The 21,091-nt window shown below is 40.1% G+C and overlaps 1 protein-coding gene across 25 annotated transcripts in view; it reads left to right on the top strand.

Annotated features, from left to right (window-relative positions):
- Trim9 (tripartite motif containing 9) overlaps positions 1-21,091 on the top strand; it is a 98,391-nt gene that overhangs the window by 38,900 nt on the left and 38,400 nt on the right. For 21 of the 25 annotated variants that reach the window (XM_076848298.2, XM_076848297.2, XM_076848293.2 and 18 more), the window contains exons 2-3: positions 10,889-10,984; positions 13,590-13,712. The exons of 3 other annotated variants lie outside the window; for them this stretch is intronic. In XM_076848298.2, the coding sequence (XP_076704413.1) occupies positions 10,889-10,984; positions 13,590-13,712 (219 nt within the window). The remainder of the gene's footprint in view (positions 1-10,888; positions 10,985-13,589; positions 13,713-21,091) is intronic. One more of the 25 variants, XM_076848292.2, reaches the window with a different exon arrangement.

The raw sequence follows: 21,091 nt of genomic DNA, 5'->3' as shown, positions 1-21,091 counted from the left end.
AAAGATCATTAAGATGCTTTTGAAAAAATTGGGCTCCTTCCCCAACCCTGGTAAATTTTAAATGTAAGTTATTAAAAATAAGGTTCCATTCTTTGCCCATCCAGTTACAAAAAAAAATAAATATGAATCATTGATAATATTTAAAGTGAGGTACACAGGAAAGATTTATTCTTACCAGCCTCAGCGGACATGTAAACTGGGTGACTCCTCAGAAGAACATTTTGGTAATGTGATTTTTAAAACCCTCTGAATATAAAGTTTGTTGAACAAACAGTTTCATTTTCAGAAACATGTATAATCAAGTATATATTCAAATACTTTACAACATGAATTTCAATTCAACTCTTTTCAACAAAATTAAAACAAATTAATATTCTAAAATAGAACTCAATTAAATAAATCATGATGTCCTGTATAGTGTACCATTGGTTTATTTAATTAATTTTCTATTTTATCAGTTAATAGCATGAATTATGGATCTAGACTGCTTGTTTTGTATCATTGCTCTGCTCTTTAACAGCTTTGTGACTATGGGACTGTTTAAATTTTCATATCCTATCCTATCACCTGTAAAAATTATTTTGAGAAAAAAAATGAGATAATATATTTAAAGCATTGCAAGCAGTGCCTCGTACATAGTAAATGTAATCAAAACATGTTATAGCTATTAAAAGGTGGTTGTAAAAAAGGTAGGGGATAGTAGCATATTTAGATAGATGGAAAATATTTATAGCCTACAAAATGAAAAGGATAGTTTTCAAGACAACAACCAACAAACAACATAAGCCCAATTTTGTTGATGTACAGAAACTGATTATCTGTATATAAATATATACAGAGTTTCTGTTTTTCAAAAAGATGGAAAATAGGGTTTATTATCAAAGCTATTCATAGTGTGTCTCTGGTGAAATTGAATCTTTTTTTCTTCTTCTACGTCTTTTTGATTATCTGATTTTCCTGAAACAAACAGTTCTACTTTTGAAATAAAAAATAAGTTATTTCTCAAATAAAAATCTTACCCCAGTTAGCTATGTAGATCTCATTGGACATTTGCAGGGTAAATGATAAGTCTATTCTGTTTTAACATTTAATACTCGAGTCTTCAGAAGAGCACAAAGCATTGCTATATGAAATATATTTCTGTGATCTTTTTACTTTATCACATATATTTCTAATAGTGTTTTTAATTAGTTAGCAAAAAGCCTTTATTTGTGTAACTGAAATTTTCTATCTGGGGAACTGAAAAGTCATGGATCTCAAATCTGTTTTGTTTATCCCAGAACTGTTCGCTGGCAGTATGAAACAGCAGAATGCTGTACCACATGGAAGAACATGGTGGCCCAGTGTGACATGAAGGCAGCCAAAGGGGACTGCAGAGAAAACTGTTTTCTGGGAAAGGACTCAGAGCCTGTTTGTTAGGACCCTCCAAAAGAGAAGATAGCATATGTAAAGAAACAGTCTATTCTGTAGCCCATCTCCAGTGTGTAAAATCCAATATTTACCAAAGGCTTAGCCCAAGGAAGGCATTGTTTTGATCCCCAGTTGTTACATACTTAGTAACTGCCTAACAACACACCTATCAGGGTTTAGAATATCCATAAAAAGGCATGCTCTCTACAGAGCCTTGGGCAGAGAGGTGGTGACCTCACAGTCTGCACCCCTGCTGCTTTATTAAAGTTTCATGCCTTCAATCACAACAATCACTGCATGAATTCTTTAGCTGTTTTCAGCTCTCTAAGTGATAGCCACAGACACAGCCAATCAATTTTCACCCAGGACACTGGGTGAGGTGACAGTTTCTTTTTGCTGTGCCAGAGGCCAGAAATAGCTCTCTCCATCTCATTGCAGGAAAAAAACTACCACGTTGATGTGTATCTCCAGCTTGAGAGATTACTGTCTAAGGCATAGAAATATATTACGTTTGGTGGATCATGTCTGTGCAGAGTATCTGGCTGTGAAATTCAAATTCTGACCAGAATTAGCATTGTCTTACTGGAAAGGAGCTACTTTTCTTTTTTCCCTGAGAGGTAGAAAAGCTGCATTTCTGTGTTCAAATATTAGAATATCCTAGATTTGTGCTTTGTTCGAGAGAGAGAACTTTTTTTATTAGAGCTTTATAGTAATACATAATAGTTGGGTTGAGAGAGAGAACTTTTAAATAGACATTATCAAGCTCAGAATGGTGGCCATTTCATAGATATTATGGTTCCTTGGGGATTGTGTCTTTTTGCTTTACCATTGTTTTCCAAGCATGAATCACTGTGTCTCATGGTCATAATCCATAAATATTGGTTAAACTGATAAATCATGAGACAAATCATAGTTTTTGTCTGTATTAGTCAGTTTTGCTGCAGTAATAAACAATCCCCAACATCTCAGTGGTTTATCAAACTAAAGTTCATTTCTTCCTCATGAAGTATGATTAGAGGCATTCTGAGCTTTTGTTCCATGTATCTTTTGATTCTGAGGCCCACAGCTGTTCTTTGGGATGTGCTCAACGGTATGCTGAGTTGGCTTACCTCAAAAGAGCTGATATCTCTTACTAAGTGCAAGTTCAGTAATGTCATGTTGGTATGCTAAAATCAACTCATGTCATAAAAATTGACAAATACTATAAACCAAAATTAGGTGGTTTTTGTTTCGTTTTGTTTGGCTTGGTTTGGTTTTTTGTTTGTTTGTTTGTTTGATTGTTTGGAGAGTTTGTCAGTACACCACTGACTTGTATGAAAAATAGGAAGAGAAAAAGAGCCGCCAAAAAATCACAATTTCTCTTAAGGCTAACAAAAGTCATGTGGCCAAAGATGACAGTGAGGCAGGACACATGGTCCATCTTCAGGAGGCACAGCAGGAACTGACAGAAGTGGAGAAAGAGCAAGTAGTTGTGAGCAATACCACAACCTACCTCAATGTTTGAATAATTATAATGAACTAAACCCCCAAATCAGGATATATGGTATGACAAAGCATATCAATGATTTATGTGAGTATATTTTAATATTATTCTTACAGAAATAGCCCACATTTTGAGTTCTTACAACAGGCCCCACATTCTGTAGAAGTTTCTATATGATTTTATATAATCCTGATCATCCTATGATGCAGGTACTGTTATCATCCATATGTTGCAAATGAGGCAACTGAAGCTTAGAGTATTAGATAAGTTGCATAAGAATGAGTAATTGTTTAGTGCTCTTGGTAGACACACCTGTAAGGATGGGAAGAAACCAAGATTAAGTAGAGGGTAAAGCTGACATGTAGTTTCCTGAGCCAATCTACAGGGAGTTCTGCAACTAGGATGGTCCTTCAACACTGCCCCTGCAATCCAGGAGAGGGCCATGGGATACCCCTATACATGGGTATAGCCTTCAGCAAGACAATTCCCAATGGCCAAGAACAATTACTAGTGTGCTCTAGCAGCAGTTGATATTCCCAGCAGCTGGGAGAAGGATGAATAACCTTTAGGAGAGGATTCTGGGCAGAACAACCACAGTATCTAGTACAATTAGGTAATGTGCTCATGATCACACAACTAGTAAAATGCTGATATTTAAACCCAAGTCTGGCTGACTTTAGCCTGTCCTCTTAATTTTGATGCTATATTCATCCCCATTGCCCTATCTATCTGATCTAGTTGCTAGTAACTGACAGAATAATGACATTTATAATACATTTTTATGGTTTAAAAATGAGTAAAACAGCTTATTTCAGTTGAAATTGTTGTGAAAAAGTTAGCAAATGGCGCTACGCATTAGCTTTTGCTGTGAATGTTTGTGTGCTTGTGTATACAGGTCTAGCAATGAAGTGTGGGAAAGGGGATTATATATAACAGTGTGTTAGTAAAAGTCCTCCTTTCTCCTTCCAAATGGCTCAGAGCCAAGTTTACAATCAACGTGGCGAGATTCGTTTGCTAAATGAGAGATGTGCCAGCTTAAGCAGGGGACTTGGCATCCCTAGAAGTACTCCCTCACTTGTCCTTCAAGTTAACTACTGTGGAGGCTAGCTCATTGCCCAAGATTGGCCCAGTTCTCCCTGGCCAGGGTTGGCAACTGTCCAATCAAAACAAGCCAGACATTAGTGAAGGAGTAATAGTAGATCTTAATAAAAAATATACTGTTGCAATAGAGAAAAGAGTCCAGCATGAACTGAACCCAACTTTCATTTATACAGAGATAACTCAGCATTTTGTTTGTTGTGAGTTTTTATGTTTTTGTTGTTTATGTTTGTGCTTTGTCATCAGGGATTGAACCCAGGGCATTTAACCACTGAACCACACCCCCAGACCCTTTTAAAATTTTTATTTATTTATTTTTTATTTATTTATTTATTTATTTATTTTAATTAGGTATATACAACAGCAGAATGCATTTTGATTCATTGTACACAATTGCAGCACAACTTTTCATTTCTCTGGTTGTACACTATGTAGTAATGTAGCGTCACATCATATGTGTAGTCATACATGTAGCTAGGGTAATGATGTCCATCTCATTCCACCATCTTTCCTGCCCCCATGCCTCCTCTGCACCCCTCCCTCTCCTTTGCCCACTCAAAGTTCCTCCATTTTTCCCATGCCCTTCCCCTCCATTATGGATCAGCATTCACTTATCAGAGAGAACCCTCAGCCTTGGGTTTTTTGGGATTGGCTTACTTTGCTTAGCATGATATTCTCCAACTCCATCCATTTACCTTCAAAGGCCATAATTTTATTCTCTTTTAATGCTGAGTCATATTCCATTGTGTATATAGACACAGTCTTGCCAAGTTTCCTAGGGCCTAGCTAAGTTGCTGAGGTTGACTGAACTTGCAACACTCCTATCTCAGCCTCCAAAGTCACTGGGATTATAGGTATGCTCGCCAGGCTGACTGAGCATTTTAAAGGGAGAATGTGGGAGTATGAAGTGGGGTGAGCAGGGGCTCAGTAGAGTTAGGGAGGTGAAAAATTACAAGAAGTAGGAAAGTGGAGGTTGGTGCTCATCTGCATTTGCTGACTGATGCTTATTGAAAAGGTTCCCACCCTCCCTATCTTCAGGTGTTGGCTGGACCAAACAGTAAACTTTTTTGACAACCTCTAGTTTTCTCAGACAGGCACTTTAAGTGGAGCTGGGTTCAGCCTTGGAATGTAGCCTTGAGCTATTAGAAACTATGTTAGTGTTTATTCAAGTCTTTATAGGTCAAGGTTGAGGCTTAGTCAAGAAGAGGGCTCCAAGGAGCCTGGCTAGATTTGGGGCAAGAAGAGCATCTTTGTTATAACCAACTAGCAATAAGTAGCAGTTTAATGGACAAAATCCCTACTCATAAGACCCCTTTAACACCATTCTAACCCAAAGCCAAGAGCCTCCCTGTACTCCACCAATAAGATCTCACACATATGCACACATCTATACTCTTAAACTCACATTCCTGTGCACTCATACACATCCACATTTACATATATTCACACAACCACTTTCTCACATGCATATGCCCACATGCATATATACATTTACATACTCATACATACACAAACTAACACATACACCCCCACACACACACACACCATGTCCCTAGATTATGTACTTCAATTCCCAGGCCCAGCTTCTCAGTCTGCTGATCACAATCCTGCTGCTGCTGGGCTTAGAGACAGTTTAGTATCCTCCAAGCGACTGATCTCTGGGAATTCCTGTCCATCCACTACTCAGTGAGCGGGGGTTGGAGTAGATCCCTTCATGGGGCAGAAAACGTACAAGCAGAAAGAATGAAAATTTTAGCTAGAAGGAGAATCAGATCCCATGGACAATTCATCTGGAATGTTCCCAAACACTAGCCACTTGGTTCTTATTCCTTTACCTCACTCCCCACTCACCCCAGTCTCTGTTCAAGTTCTCAGGCCAGTAGGTGCTAAAGCCAGCTCTGGACCCCAATCCCAAGCTTCTTCCTTATTGCCATGATACCCTTCTCTTTTATAGGATTCTTTTTCAAATTTACCAAAACAAAAACAAAACCAAAAACTTCATGCAGGAAAGGAAGCTGAACACTTCACAGGGTAACTAGTCATGCTATGGCTTATATATTAACTGACGATTGAGCATGACCAGGTCCTTTCATAATCATTAATGAGCCCTCATTAGCTCACCTTCTCTGCTTTTACATGCTTATACCATGGGTTGCTCCGCCCCCCTGTCCATTTCTTTGGGGTAGTGGAACAAAAGGCATGATTTGGGGATCCCACTAAAGTTCGTTGTGTTCCATGTGAGTAGAAACACCTTAACTCAGGCATATCTTCTCCAAGCCTCTACAATTGACAGATTGGTGATTGGGATTAAGTAGAATGTACATTTAAAGCACCCATCAGAGTTCCCAGATCATAACAAATGACCATTATAACTATTAGAGTTTCTTGCTTTTACTTTTTACTTGTATAACATTGGTAATGTTGTGAGAGTCAAAAAAAATCAGCATTTCTTCAGAAAAAAAAAAAAAGTTATTCTCTTGGGCACCTTTTTTCAGAATCTCGTTGCACCAGTGGCCACTTTATTCCTGTGTTTGGTGTTTACCTTGGTACCTGCAAAGGAGGCAGAGTGGGCTGTGGCTCACCTGCAGTATCTGAACAGCGTGCACTGTGATGGAGAAGGTGCCCCACACCTTCTGGGCCATTGAGTAGCTGTTGTGTATTTGCTGCCTCACTTGTTTCATACCAACTCTTTCCTTGATCCTTTTTGACCTGCCCTTTACTTGTATCTTCAGATCTCAGACAACAAGGAAGTTTCACCCAATATTAGTAGTAAATTGAGGGGAAAATGACAAGTGTATGATATTTACAGTGGAGTAAGGGGAAGAGCCAGTCTTCTTTCGGGGGTGTGCTCAGCAGCATGGCTGCATGCACATAAAGTAAGAAATTGGTCAGGATGGATTGAGTTCCTTACCCCTTTGCTGAGCCTAAGAAATGGGTTCTGAAACATCCTCTGTGGTTGCTCTAGGGTTGAACTCTTGAAATTTCTCCTAGAAATATTCCTTTTGGAGGCAAGGAAAGCCTCCAAAAGGAGTATTTCTAGGTGTGGAGTTAAAGGGAGAGGCATGCATGGAGGGGAGGGAGAGTTGGAGTTCTTTGTTTCTCTTCTTCAGCAGCTTGCCATCTTTCTGTAGACCTTGGTTATTCTGATCATGCTCTGAGCCGAGAACAACTTAACCAGAAAACTGTCTGTGCTTCTGTGGGTGCATCATTTTTCCACTCTCATTCACTTTCAGACACCTTCATTAGAAAATGAATCTCCAAGAACTCTGAAAGCCACTGCACAGGCATTATAAACAGCCTGTAGAACCTTCCTCCCTCTAATGACTATATGTACAGCCAAAGATATTGCAATAAAAACACACACTGCATATTTGCATTTTCGGTGCTCTGGTGGTAAATCTACAATGCTGCTCTGTGGTCCTGAATACAGAACGTCTCTGCTAGCACAGATCAGGAACTTAAAGGTTTCTAGGAAACCAGATCAATCAATAATAAGGTTCTTCTGTATCAGATATAGCTTACAAATGTTCTCAAAGGACTACACTATAAAAACAATGCACATATAAGCCCTTACCATAAAGGGCATTTTCTAGTGATAAATAGCTTTCCAGGATTTCTCATTGTCTCCTGCTCAATTTCTACAAGTAGACAAAGCTTAAAAGAAAGGTTTCTAGACCTTTATCTTATAATGCAATTGTTTATCAAATACCAGAACAATCATTAGCCAGGTGAGGGCACTAGGACTGAGCATAGACACAAAGAAAAGAAACCTGGGAAAAATTGTCTTTTGCAGTTCACTTATTGCTTTGCCATATAAAATCCTTGATGAAACCAGCACTCTTTGTCTACTACTAAATGTTTTTTTCTAAGAATATGCAATTCTTGGTTAACAAAACTTTGTGGGTGTCAGCTCTGACTTAGATACACAGACAAAATTAATCCCAAGTTTGGAATATAAGAAATCAGATAGCTCCACTTCTGTGTAGCCAAATGAGTTTACCTTCTGTACTCACACTTCCAAGGGTGGTTACTAATTCATAGATTATAATAAAAAGGGAATAAAGCTGTGATTGCTCAACAAACCTTTAGCCATTCAGAAAAAAAATAAAGAAACATGAGTTCTAAAAGAAACATTTCCTCATAAATGAGACACTTTTTTTCCTCCTTTATCTATTGGTTTCCTGGAAATAGTTCTTGAGGACACATTTAACCTCTTATGATGGTGTAACTAAGACCCAGTGTTGTGGTTTATATGTAAGGTGTCCCCAAAAAGCTCATATGTGAGGCAATGCAAGAAGGTTCCAAGGAGAAATTATCAGGTTATAGCCTTAAACTAATCAGTGGATTAATCCCTAATGGGATTAACTGAGTGGTAAGTGGAGGCAGGTAGGGTATGGCTAAAGGAAATAGTTAATTAGGGGCATGGCTATGGGGTATTTATTTTGTATCTTGAGAACACTGTCTCTCTCTCTCTCTGCTTTCTGATTATCATGTGAGCTGTCTTCCTCTGCCACACTCTTCTGCCATGATGTTCTGCCTCACCCTGAACCCCAAGGAATGGAGCCTGCTGTCTGTGGATTGAGACCTCTGAAACTATGAGCCCTTAAATAAACCTTTCCTCCTCTCCAGTTGTTTTTGTCAGGTCTTTCAGTGCAGCAGAAAAAAGCTGACTACAACGCCCAGTAAAGAATTGAGTAGGCTTTTTGCAACTCTAGGCTCAATGTGTGATTTTTCTTACTCAGTTGTGTTGGTCTACCCTTCTGGCAGTGTAAGTGATGGAGAATATTCTCCAACAGATCCTGTTCCAGGAATCTGTGCTTTGGATCCCTCCAGTCAGCAGGTGTTTGTGTAAGCAGTAATCAAGAATGCAAATAAGAATTAATTGCAGCCAACATTTATTAAGCATGTACCCTGTGGCTGTGCATCAGCAGGGTTCTGGGCTTTAGACATAGTATCTCATACAATGTCCACAACACCCAAGAATAGTAATAGTATTCTTCTCATTTTATGGAGGAGGTAAAACTATGTATAAAAGGTTGAATAGCCAGTAACTGGCAGCATTTATGAGATCTGAATAGTTGCCTTAATCACTATCCTGTATTAGCAGAAGGTTTCAAACACATGAATGCATTCAACCCTCCCAAACCCACTGACAAAGTATTATTACTATTCCCATTTTTTCCATTGGAGTAATTCAGGCACAGCTAACTTTATCAAGGCACATTTAGTAAAGGACAAAGCCAGAATTTTAACTCTTTCAAAATCTGTTCTTTTTACCATCCACATTGCTTCCTCCCAGCATTTGGCATACATATTTTTAATAGTCAGTACCCATTCTGTTTTACAGTTATTAAAAAAAGAGTCAGTAGCCTGTTTGTATTTAATAAGGCAAATATAAGAGAACATTCACAGGACCAAGAGATTTAATCTTAAGATTCTGTCCTTTTATTAAAGAAAAAAATGGGTAGATAATACATTACATTGGCAAGGAGGAGAACAGAGTTTAGTTTATCCAAGGAGGCATTTTGGGAAATGGAGTCTGTCACAATGTGAGAGACAGGCTACTTGGAGATGGAATTTTGTATCAAATACAGTGCTCATGGCTGGAAGTGAAGAAAACTCCTGTAGAGGAGACTGGAGTTTTATAAGAAATCCAGTTAGTGGTGGGAGGCTCCACTGCTCCAAGATACCATCGGATCCAGGCTCCTTTTTCCCCCATCCTTCCACCAGATATTTATAAATATGATTGAAAGACTATCCTATAAAAGCAATATGCACAAATCCTTACCAACAAGGACATTTTCTAGTAATGAAGAGCCTTCCAGGATTTTTTCATTGTCTTCCCAACTGATCTTACTTCATTCATCACTGCTCCACATGCCAGTCAGAAGACATCACAGCCATCGTAAAGTCAGGAGCCCAGGGAAGAGGCTGCATCAACCACACCAGTCCCATGTCAGCCAAAAAGCTCTCTCAGACCATTCCAGCCCCCAGCAGACTTCCACTTCCATTGATCAGCAATGTGTGTCATGGCCACCCCAGCAGACAGCGAGGCTGGGAGAGCAAGTGTTTACCTGGACACATTGCCTTTTCAAGGGAACAGCACCCCTGTAGGGATAGGGTGGTGAAGAAAGTCAGAAAGGGAGCAAGACTTGGTTAGGAGGCTGGCGAGGAGAGGTGTTAGGGAACAGGGCCATCATGGGAAGAGGAGAGGGACATTGATTAGGTGAAAGGGGGCATGAAATCCTGCTGTTTATCTTTGTCACCACATGTAAGTGGCCCCCAGGGTATTGCACCAGAACCTAAACCTTTCTTCTTTATTCTGTTCTTGTCTCTCTTCATTCTTTCTGACCCAATCCCAAATAATAGCTCTTTGAACTAAATAATGTCAATAACAATCAGATCATCCGATTCACTGTTTTTTTTTTTTTTGTTTTTTATTTATTTTTATTTTAGTTATCGGCGGACACGACATCTTTCTTTGTATGTGGTGCTGAGGATCGAACCCGGGCCGCACGCATGACAGGCGAGCGCGCTACCGCTTGAGCCACATCCCCAGCCCAACGATTCACTGTTTTGTTTGTTTATCCTTAGCAAATAATAGGTATTACATAAATAATCACTTAATTGGAGATGAGGAAAGTCTAGATATATATCAGCTCTGTGAGGCAAAGGCCAGAAGTTTTCACTGCTTTTGAGAAGAAACTCCTCAGGAGCCCCTGGAAGGGAGTGTGGACACCATTGTTGATGGAATCTGTATGAACCAATGTCAGCTCAATGACCTAACCTCAGACAAGCAGGTTGACAACTCCCAGTCCCTGGGTCTTCCTCTCTGAAACAACTCTGTGTGGCCTTGTGTGATTAGAACTCCACGCTTTACCCCCTTTCTCTCCTCAGAGCCAGCTCTCCCAGGCACTGAATGGATTGTCAGACCGGGCCAAGGAAGCCAAGGAGTTTCTCGTGCAGCTCCGCAACATGGTCCAGCAGATCCAGGTATCAGCGTCCCCTGGGATGGAAAGCAAACCCCATGGGCTAATGTGAAATTGTGGGGGTGTTTGTGTCTTCTCCTTTATTTTTGTGTTCTGGGAAAATTCCTATTTTTTGTTTCCTGCCCGTCTCTTTTATACATACAAACACACAGAGATCAGCTTCCAGCCTGCCCCTTTTTGAGGTGCCTGCCTTTTGCCCACAAGCAAGAGACAGCCTGGGTTTCCAAGTGGTTCCTGTCTTTCACACTGAAGTCCTAATTCCCTACTAGCATGTGTGTAAAAAGAGGACTATTTCTTTGTAAATTCTAGTTGTTCATTACTGAGTTTTAAAGCCCTATACATTCCCAAAACACCTATAGTAAATATATCTTATTTAACATTAACAAGCCACATTTTCTCTAGTTTTTTCTTCCTTTCCTTCCTTTTTTTTTTACTTATTTACCTTCCTTCTTTCTGTTCTTTTTCTTCTTTCTTTCATTTCTTCCGTTCCCATAGAAATGCTTCTCCTCTAGTTAGATACTTGGATATTTTCCAGCCATGATCTCTTGGTGACTATAATTTCAGATATCTTTATCTGGACACAATGACCAGCAAGCAGGTTCATTCATCATTTGAGAACTCATAAATTATCTACAGTAGTAAAAGGGATAACCTATAAAAGGCATGAGACACTAAAATAATGAACCTTTTCACTGTTTGCCATTCTGATGTTTTGAGGTTTGCCTCATAGAAATAACCTAAACTCTGGCTTTCAATATATTGGCTTTCTGAGTTAACATTGAACCCATATCAAGGCAGAAATGGCTTTTTTAAAAAACATAAGCCACCCTTTCAAAGCACTACACACTGATTTTGCCCTTTTTTGGCATGCATGCCTATGTTAAAATGTTTGATTCCCTAACAACCCAACGGTTTTGTACACTTCCTTCTGTTTTTCAAAGCCATGGAGCTTATCAATCAGTCCTTTCTTTGCTTTTGCTGGCATAAAATGTGCAGACCCAGGCTTGCCTCTTTCTTGCCTCTTCATCAGAGCAAAGCTTTCTTTCTGCAAGAAAAAAGTAACAGAGACTTCCAGGGGAAAGCTCCCTCCCTCCCAACCTCCTTCCACCATTTCCCTGCATGGGGCATAGAGAGCTCTTAAATTATGTTTTCAATGGGTGTTCCCTGAAAACTCAAAAAAAAAAAATGATTACCATGAAAGCCAGAATTAGCATCTATAGATACATTACTCAAGCAATTACTAAAGCATACCTTATATGAAGATCTTGTGTTTGAAAAAAAGTTACCAAATACCTATCAGTGGATTATTATATAGACATAGTTCTTCATGACTTTGGGAATAAAGTGTGTTATGCTAAACTGTTCCTTCCTTGCTATTCCCCAAACATTTACAATTTACTTAACACTGTGCTATTTTTTAAAAAAAAAATGTTTATTTTTTTAAAACCTTTATTTTATTTATTTGTTTTTATATGGTGCTGAGGCTCAAATCCAGCATGCTAGGCAAGTGCTCTACCACTGAGCCACACTCCCAGCCCTCAACTGGGTGCTATTTTTAAGAGCTATTAATACATATGTGAGTATTTAGTTTCATTTGCTATAAATTCTAATTTTGTTCAGATTATGGTTTAAGAATCAAAATTGCATATGTAACTTATTGAAAGATTATTTTGCCTAAATGCCTATTATTCAGTGAATTGCTTAAATGAAACACATGTATGGATTTAAGTCAAGTAAAAATTTGATATCCTCCATTGAACTTAAACATCATAAGGAAGCTCTAATTCATTTAGCACATAGTTACCTTTCCGCATATATTGCTTTATACCTGATGTTTACAGCAAAGTGACCTTGTTACAAACATTGATTATTCTTCACTATTACTTTCCCTAATGAAAGGGAGAAGATCTTTTGCTGATCATTCTCATTTCTTATAAACTTCTGTTGTTGTTAGAGTATTGTTTAATGTTGAAGACCACTGTAACCCTGTCTTCTTCCTTCTGTTGAATTTAATGATTCTGTCTCCTACATTGACCATCTACCACTCCACTTGGTTGCCACCCTCCACCACACAGAGCTGAACACATGTGACTCACTGTGGGACTCATGTGCCACTCTACAAGTTAAAGATTTTTTTTTTTTTATTTTTTTTTTTTTGGTCCTGGGGATTGAACCCAGGGGCACTTGACCACTGGGCCACATCCCCAGCCCTATTTTTCATTTTATTTAGAGACAGGGTCTCACTGAGTTGCTTAGTGCCTCACTTTTCACTGAGGCTGGCTTTGAATTTGCAATTCTCCTGCCTCAGCCTCCCAAGCTGCTGGGCTTACATGTGTGTGCCACTGACTTAAAGATTTATTTTACTGACTATAATCCAACTTGTGGAAATGGTTTCCTTTTGATAAAAATGTAAGCAATAAAAACTTTTTTTGATCTAAATTTAACACTATAGAATGAAGTTTATCCAGTTATTTTAAAAATACCAAATGTGCTCTGTGAACAGAGTCCATTTCCACTCCCTTTGTCAGAGATGCCCTGTCCACATGTGAATGAGGGAGCGGTGTTTTCTCTGGCAGCTCAAGTCCTGAGAAATGTGCTTTCTCACACAGGAGAACAGTGTGGAGTTTGAGGCCTGTCTGGTGGCCCAGTGTGATGCCCTCATTGATGCCCTCAACAGAAGGAAAGCTCAGCTGCTGGCCCGTGTCAACAAGGAGCATGAGCACAAACTGAAGGTGAGCACTGAGCTGTGGCGAGAGCAGAAAGCCCAGGAGCCAGGCTTCCAGGGGCCATGATGGACAAGCTAGGAAAACTCCCTGCCATGGTGAAGAGGGCATGATACCCAAAGCCCTGTGGCCTGGCCAGATAGCAAGCAATCCTGCCATTCACTACTAACTCCTTCATTTTCCTAATCAGTGTTTGTTGAATGACAGCTTTGGGTACAGAAATAATAAAATTAGTTAAAATCCCTACCTTCATGGAGCTTGTATTCTACCAAGAAGGGTAAACAGTAAGCAAGATAAGTAAGATATGCATTAATTAAGCAAAAAGTGCTAAGAGGGGATAAAAGGAAGGAAAAGGAGGTGGTGAGTATTAGGGATTGGGGTTGAAACTTTAGATAAGGTGGCCAGGGTGGTCATACCAAGGCAAAAATGTATTTTTGAATAGGGAAATTGTATCTGTACTTTCTAGAAAACAAACAAACTTGTCTGGATTTCTAAAGTGAACTTTGCAATTGGGCAGGAGTGCAGCTTATATCACCACACAGTGAACTTGACTGATTACAAGTCTGGAACCCTAATGGCAGGTTTGGTCCTCCTGGAGACAACTTATAGTCTATCGATTGCCCCACTGAGGCAAAAAAACAAGAAGTGAGAGCAAGGGTTAGATGGCAAGAGTGAAGCAGAAGGGAATCCAGCAATGGGCAGTCAGTTGAGGACTTCACATGTGGTCAGCAAACTCAGGGTATTTCTCAGAGAATGAGTAGTAGGCAGGTGGTGTAAGATATTGTCCTGGGATTGGATTGGAAAGAAAAATAAAGTTTGACCAAAGTTTCTCTATTGAAGCCAGGCATCAGGAGGTTCAATCATGGACCACAGTGAGTGGATACAGCCTCAGGAGGGCTAGTGATGGGTCAATGACCCAGTAAGGGGCAGGTATCACCTAGCAGGTCTGGAACAGGTGTTAGTCCCTGGGGAACAAGAGAAGACCCATTTCTACAGAACGAGGTTCCAAGAGGTAAATGTTTGTCTGCGTCCAGCACAAACGGTTAATTGTTTGGTCATGCAAGGAAATTCTCAGGTAGTTAAAATTTTACCTTTAAACCAAGCTCCGGGATGGTTCCTCGTGCTCGCTACCTTAAGCTCCCCAGAGGGGAAGCGAAGTTCTATGGGAGAGTCTAGCGAGAGAGAGCTAGCACGCTTGGGAGTGGGCTTTTATTGGGGAACTCTAAAATTCTGGGGAAAATTCCATCCAATGAAGGTCAAGGGGAGCAGTGTTGCAAGGTCAGGTGAAGTGATTGGGTCCCTGGGGTAGTGGAGAGACACGGCTCTGCACGGACACCATTCTGGAACCCAAGAAAGGTGGGGAAGTCCTGCCACATCTGCTAGTGGACACCTCAAAACACCCAGCCGGGGAGTAACTCAGTCACATGCGTGATTGGTCTCCCACAGTAAATCAAGGAAGAGTTTCAAGAGTGAAGAAATAAGTGACCACAGTTTACAAGATCTGGGGTTGAGGCTTGGTGGCAGGGAAGCTTTGAGCAGGACAGTACTCCATTGGTAATCACTAGAAACAAGGCAAGAAACCAGTTACTATCTGGAGCATGAGACCTGGGCAAAGCCTGCAACAAGACTGGCAGTGCCAAGCCCTGAGCAGGAGAACTGCCAATCATTAATGTGTGCCCCACCCTTGTATCAGGACCCTGAGCCCCAGAGAGCTCTGTTTTGAAGTCAGGGAGCCACATAGCATAATAAAGAAAAATATTTCCCTGAGGAAGTTTCACAATTCATTACAAAGGTGAACAAACCCCAAACTCTAGCTTCCTCCTCCAAGTCTCCCTCTTCTACTTCCCATCCACATTTTCTCAAGATGCATTTAGAGCCACACACCTGTTTCTTCCTTCCCCAATGTCAGGGAGTAATGTAGTGGGAACACAAATCTTTCTTCCCTGCCTTTGAGAGTTGTCTGGCTCACACTCTGGGGGTGAGGGGCCTGTGGAATCAAGGCAGGCAGGAGGATAAGCTTTCTGATAAAGTTTGACAGCCGGACCTGTAGTTAGTGCCTCCTTGAGTGCTGATTACAACTGCACACTTTTATCAAGGAGATGCAACAGTGGATTGCTGAAAAAAGGAAATTGCATACCATGGAATTAGAATCTGAACCTTAAGTTTAGAAAGAAAATGACCAGGGTTCTAATGTTCAAAGAGCCCTGGCCTGTTGGTTTGGGCAGCAAACAAAACCTGGTGATCCTAACACTGCTTCCAGAGTGACCATTAATGTTTTTCTGATTGTGGGTCTAACTAGAAGACCTTCTTAAGTTCATTTTAAAATGAACTCAAGTTTCTGAGCAGAACCACACTCACCCCAGTTGCATGGAGACTTCAACAGGACTGAAAGTCACAAGAAGGGGTTGGATTTCCTAGGGAGGAACCCTCCTCATGGCCTGTACATGCCTAATCCATAAGGTGTCTAGCAATGAGGAGTTTTACTTAGATGGCTCTTGGTGCCTCTGTTTCCAGTCTCATCTCCCAATGTCTATGATGAAGTTATTTGCTTTTGAATTCCTTAAAGGCCCACCAAACTGTGATTCATGACAATATGTGTACTGATTCCTAAAATGTGGGGGGAAACTAAAGGCAATATTAAAGATACAAATGCTTTTTTACCCAAAGAGTTCCTGAAAGTTTTGTCATGTAGATCTCAATCTTATAGATTTATCTGGAACAATCTTGAAAATAGTTCTATTCCATAAATTTTTCATTCAAGATAGTCAGATTAGGTCTGAACAAAATTATTTTTTCCATAATCACCATTTTAAAAGTCTGAATTAAAATCTGGAAATGTTATGACATGTGATTCTGCAGTTGCCCAAACAGTAACACAGAATAGACATTCTCCATAACCAAGTCTCAGCTTTAATAATAGCAATAGCTAAACACTTTCTTTGAGGCAACACTATATAAATTGTGCAGTAGGGATCAATTCAGTCATTCCCACAACAGCTCTATAAGGTCATTATTATCATTGTCTCCATTCTAGAGATGAGGAAACAACAACACCATGATATTAAAAACAGGTCCAGAGTTTGATTGCTGGTAACCTGACCTCAGAGCCAGAACCAGAACCACAGCATTATATGGTATCTGGCCAAAGTCTCTGGTAGAAGTACAAAGCAGAGAGGCAGACTTTCCATCAGTCATCCAGGACCTAATTCACATCTGCAAGGAGACAGATGCTGTGTAGGAACACAGGTAGGGGAAGGGACCCAGGTGACTGACTATGGATGAATTCTGCCCTTACAGAGGTTACAGTTCAGTGGAAGAGATAAGTCACAAAGGACTCCAGCATAGGTAATGAACAAGCTTCCAGGAGAGATGGCCAGTGCCATAGAAGTTGTGAGCAAAAAAGTTGGAACTAAAAGTGTCACAGAGCAACTCATGGAAATGTTGGCAGTCTGACTTGTAGGAGGAGTATGTTTATTAATCAACCACTGCCATTCTTGCCTGCAGAGCCACAAAGCTTCCAGAGAAAGAGAGAGTGAGTAGCACAGTGTGTCCTGTGGTCTTGCTCCATCCAGTTAGACTTGAGGACCAATGGACATTTTCCGTTTCCATTACCTGTTTCAACATGATTAAAAATTGTCAAGATAGTCCTTCATTTTGGTCTCCTTCTGAAAAGTAGAATTTTATTGTAATAACAATTCTCAAAATATTATTGGAATAAAACTATAAAGCACTGTGTAAAATAAAACTATAAATGTATTCGGGAATTGAACTGGACAGCTAGAGATTTCACTACTAAGTAGCAAAGCAACCATTATCCAGCCATACAATTTTAACTTCTCCTCAATGGAAATATCTTTTTATAAAACATAGCAAATGCTTTCTAGCTCTATTACACAGAAAATGGTGAATGGGTTGTGATAAGTCATGTGGCAACTCTAGTGGCAGCTCCAGGTTTTCTATATAGGAGAGACAGAAGGGCAGCAATGTGAATGAAAGAGGAAGTCAAAGATTGAAAAAGCAAAGTTTATCCATGTCAAAGAATGGCAGAGGGATACAAAAGCTCCCAGTAACCCCTGTTTGGTGCCACCTGTGCAGGACAACACCGTGAGAATATCAGTTATGAACTGTGCTGTGTGTACAGATGTAGATGGCACCAGAATGCCTTTAACACATCACTGGGACTCTATGTGTCCTGTAACTGTCCTCTTTCCCTCCCTTGATAGTCCACCTGTGCTGGGTGGGCTGCCCTGGCAGGGCACATCAATGTGCATGGGCAGAGGCAGCTGCCTGCCCTCATTCCACCCTACCCCTTCTGGAGTTCCCTGCCCCAGACCTAAAACGACTGCAGAAATGAGAGACAGGTGGCTGGTTTTCCCCAGGGCAGCAAAGCTGTTCTGTCTTCTGTCGGGAGCGATTTGTTTCAGGGCTGTTTTCAGCTGATCGTATCTGTCACTGTGTCTAGAAACAGCCATCAGTGCTGCTGCCGTCATGAAGACTGATACGGGCCTCTACATCTCCCTTCCTCTTCTTTGTCCTCCTGCCTTTTCCCTCTCTTGTCCCTTTTGTTGCTACTGAGATTCATGAGAAAAGACTGGCCTTTTATAGACACCACTTGCTGAGCACAGTACTTCTTTCTGTCTTTGTGGGCCGACCCATCCTTCACTTTACTGGGGGATAATCTTATGTTCTTCCGCTTCCTGTTGGCTGTGTTCTCTGAGGGCTGCTTTTTTTTGCTAACAAAGAGAGAACTGAGTTTTGGGTGTCTTTTTCTGGCAAGTTTCTCTCCTTGAGCAATTCAAAAGGCCAGGGATGCTGGAAAGAGAGTGTGTATTTACACAGTCTTTGTAATCTGCTCATGTCCTTCTCTGAAAGCACTGACTTTAACAGGTTTATAATGATCTTGGTCCTGATTCCCAGCAAGATGGAGCTGAGTGGGGAGGAGCCTGGTGTCTGTGCATAGAGACTCCCGTGACAGGTCACACTCTTACTAGATCTCTAACTCTGGGCAATTCTATCACTTGTTTCTTTTATCTGTTTGTAAAATACTGTTAAAAATAGTACTGTTCTCACCTCATAGGTCATTGTAAAGCATTTAGCACAATATTCAATAGGTAAGAACTGTTACTGTTGCTACCACTAAGAAAGAATAATTGGAAACAAAGTTTCATCCAACAAACTGAAAAAGTGTTTCCAGGGCTTATTGTTCATAATACCATAGTTCACAGAGTACAATTTTCCTGTACAATGGTGGTATTATCTCTGAAAGTGGGGAATTCTTTAATGACCTTGAGTTATAGTTGATCTTTCTATGAAACACTTCACAAATTTTGGTGAGCTATTATAAACTAAAAAAGGCAAAAAGGCTTTGAGACATATGCACATGTGGCCATATTTTAGGAATCTTTTTTGATATGTAAATTATAGTTAATATTATCCAGCAGTTTGAAAAAAATTGCTGGGAGCAAATTGTCTATTTCTAGGATGCGATAAACTGAAGCAAATGGAAGGAAAGAATATTTTTGAACTTCCAAGAAATAGTACTAGCTTATATTCAGAATTAGTTGGCCAATATCTCAATGATTGGTAGAGTAAGCTGGATCCCCAGATTCTCATCCCATCTATAACACCATGTTAACATCTTCCCAGGTCTTCCTTAGCTGTGTAAGGTTCAAAATTTCCTCACAGAGAATGTGTGAGAATCTAAAAATAGGTCATAAGTGACATCTATTTTTTTTTCAGAAACTTTTCATATGTAATTTTCTTTTTGTAAGCTTCAAGTAATATGTGGGAATTATTTTTGCTTGTTGCATTCAGAATGTAAAATAATTCTAAAGTCATCATAAATGTGTTCTCTCCAACATTTTAGAATAAACTGATGATGGATTGAGGAGCACAAGGTAATATATGTCTTCTTGATTGCCTTTCAACTCTGAGATCCTCTGAAAGAAAAAGATGTTATAGATATTCATAGTTATCCTGGGGAAGAGCTAATCTTTAATTTCTATGTGTGGCTGGTAAATTTAACATACCAATAAAATTACTCAATCAGGATGCTAAGAGATAATGCTCAAGTTCACTGATTTACAGAGCTTCCGTGTTTACAGAGGGCCTCTGCGTGCCAACTGAAGGTATGAATGCTTCATTCTGAGGCCCTAGTTGGGTTTTGTTAGAATCATTTTAATTATTTTCATCATTATCTTTATCATCACTCTCCATGTATCGCCTGTCACGTACCCACTATGTTTGCAAATAATTAATTATATATCCATATCACTAAGAGTACAACTTTCCATTATGAATACTATTATCTTGCAAAACTGTTTGCCTCAGCTATTTTGCCATTGCTTCCTATGAGACAGATAACTCTTTGATTCAGGAATGAGAGGGAAAGAAATTCTGACCAAACTCACAAAAAATCTTAAAATGATTAGATATGATTTGACTGGCTACAGCCATTGCTAGCAAGAAAAAGTAGCTTATTCAAGCCAAACACCAGCCTGAACCCAATAAAACTAATGGCAAAGAGTCCAGATAGTCCATTAAAAAGAAGAAAATTGGAAAAAATTAGGCACCTGGAACAACTCAAAACCTCCAGCTACACTTAGCAAAAGTTGGTAGGGGCTAACTCTAATAATTCAACTACAGTAATGACTGATTCGAGTCCCTTAGTAATGAGGAACTCCTTTCCATGTTTCACAGGGCATATTCTGTTGTCCTCTGCTTCCCATTCTGTGGGAGCAAAGGTCACAGGGTCTGTGTGGATAGAGCAACCAGAGTTCCTGTGGAATCACCAGGAAGCCACCACACACAGCTGGGGCTCCCCCCAGGTTACAGGGCACACGCTTCAATATCCTCAAACCACACTGGCAGCATCAATGAGGGATAATCTCAGAATGTTTTTTGTACTCTTAGCCTGCACCCAGATATGAGTGATACTCCTAACTTCCAGCAGGCACCTGACCATACTTTGAAGATGATGGAATAATCCACCATGGCTTACTGCATCTCACATCCTGCAAAACAACATACTGCATAGCTTTAATGGCAGCCCATCGCTGATGGTGACTGTTGTGTGGGGGTGGCACTTCACCAGTGTGCTCACCTCTTCCACTGACTTTTATTTCTTCCTTCATTAACTTCTCTGAACAATGATACAGCATTCTGTACATTAACATCACTCTTTGCAAGTTCCAGGAGACTGGCCTGTGAGTGGGGATGTAGCTGTGGACAGGCAGAACCAATTCTACCTTTGTATTGTACAAGCTCCTCTGGATTGCTTCACTACTAAAGTGGTGTGAAAATTCAAGGGACACAGCAGTCCATTCTCAAACTCTCCTTTTCTGAATGGGTGTCAGTATCGTATCCTGATACAAGAACTGAACTTTGTA

This window comes from Callospermophilus lateralis, chromosome 3 (genome assembly GCF_048772815.1).
Source record: "Callospermophilus lateralis isolate mCalLat2 chromosome 3, mCalLat2.hap1, whole genome shotgun sequence".
Taxonomy (NCBI): domain Eukaryota; kingdom Metazoa; phylum Chordata; class Mammalia; order Rodentia; family Sciuridae; genus Callospermophilus; species Callospermophilus lateralis.
Note: the sequence above shows the minus strand (reverse complement) of the source record. Positions and strands in the feature narration are given on the sequence as shown.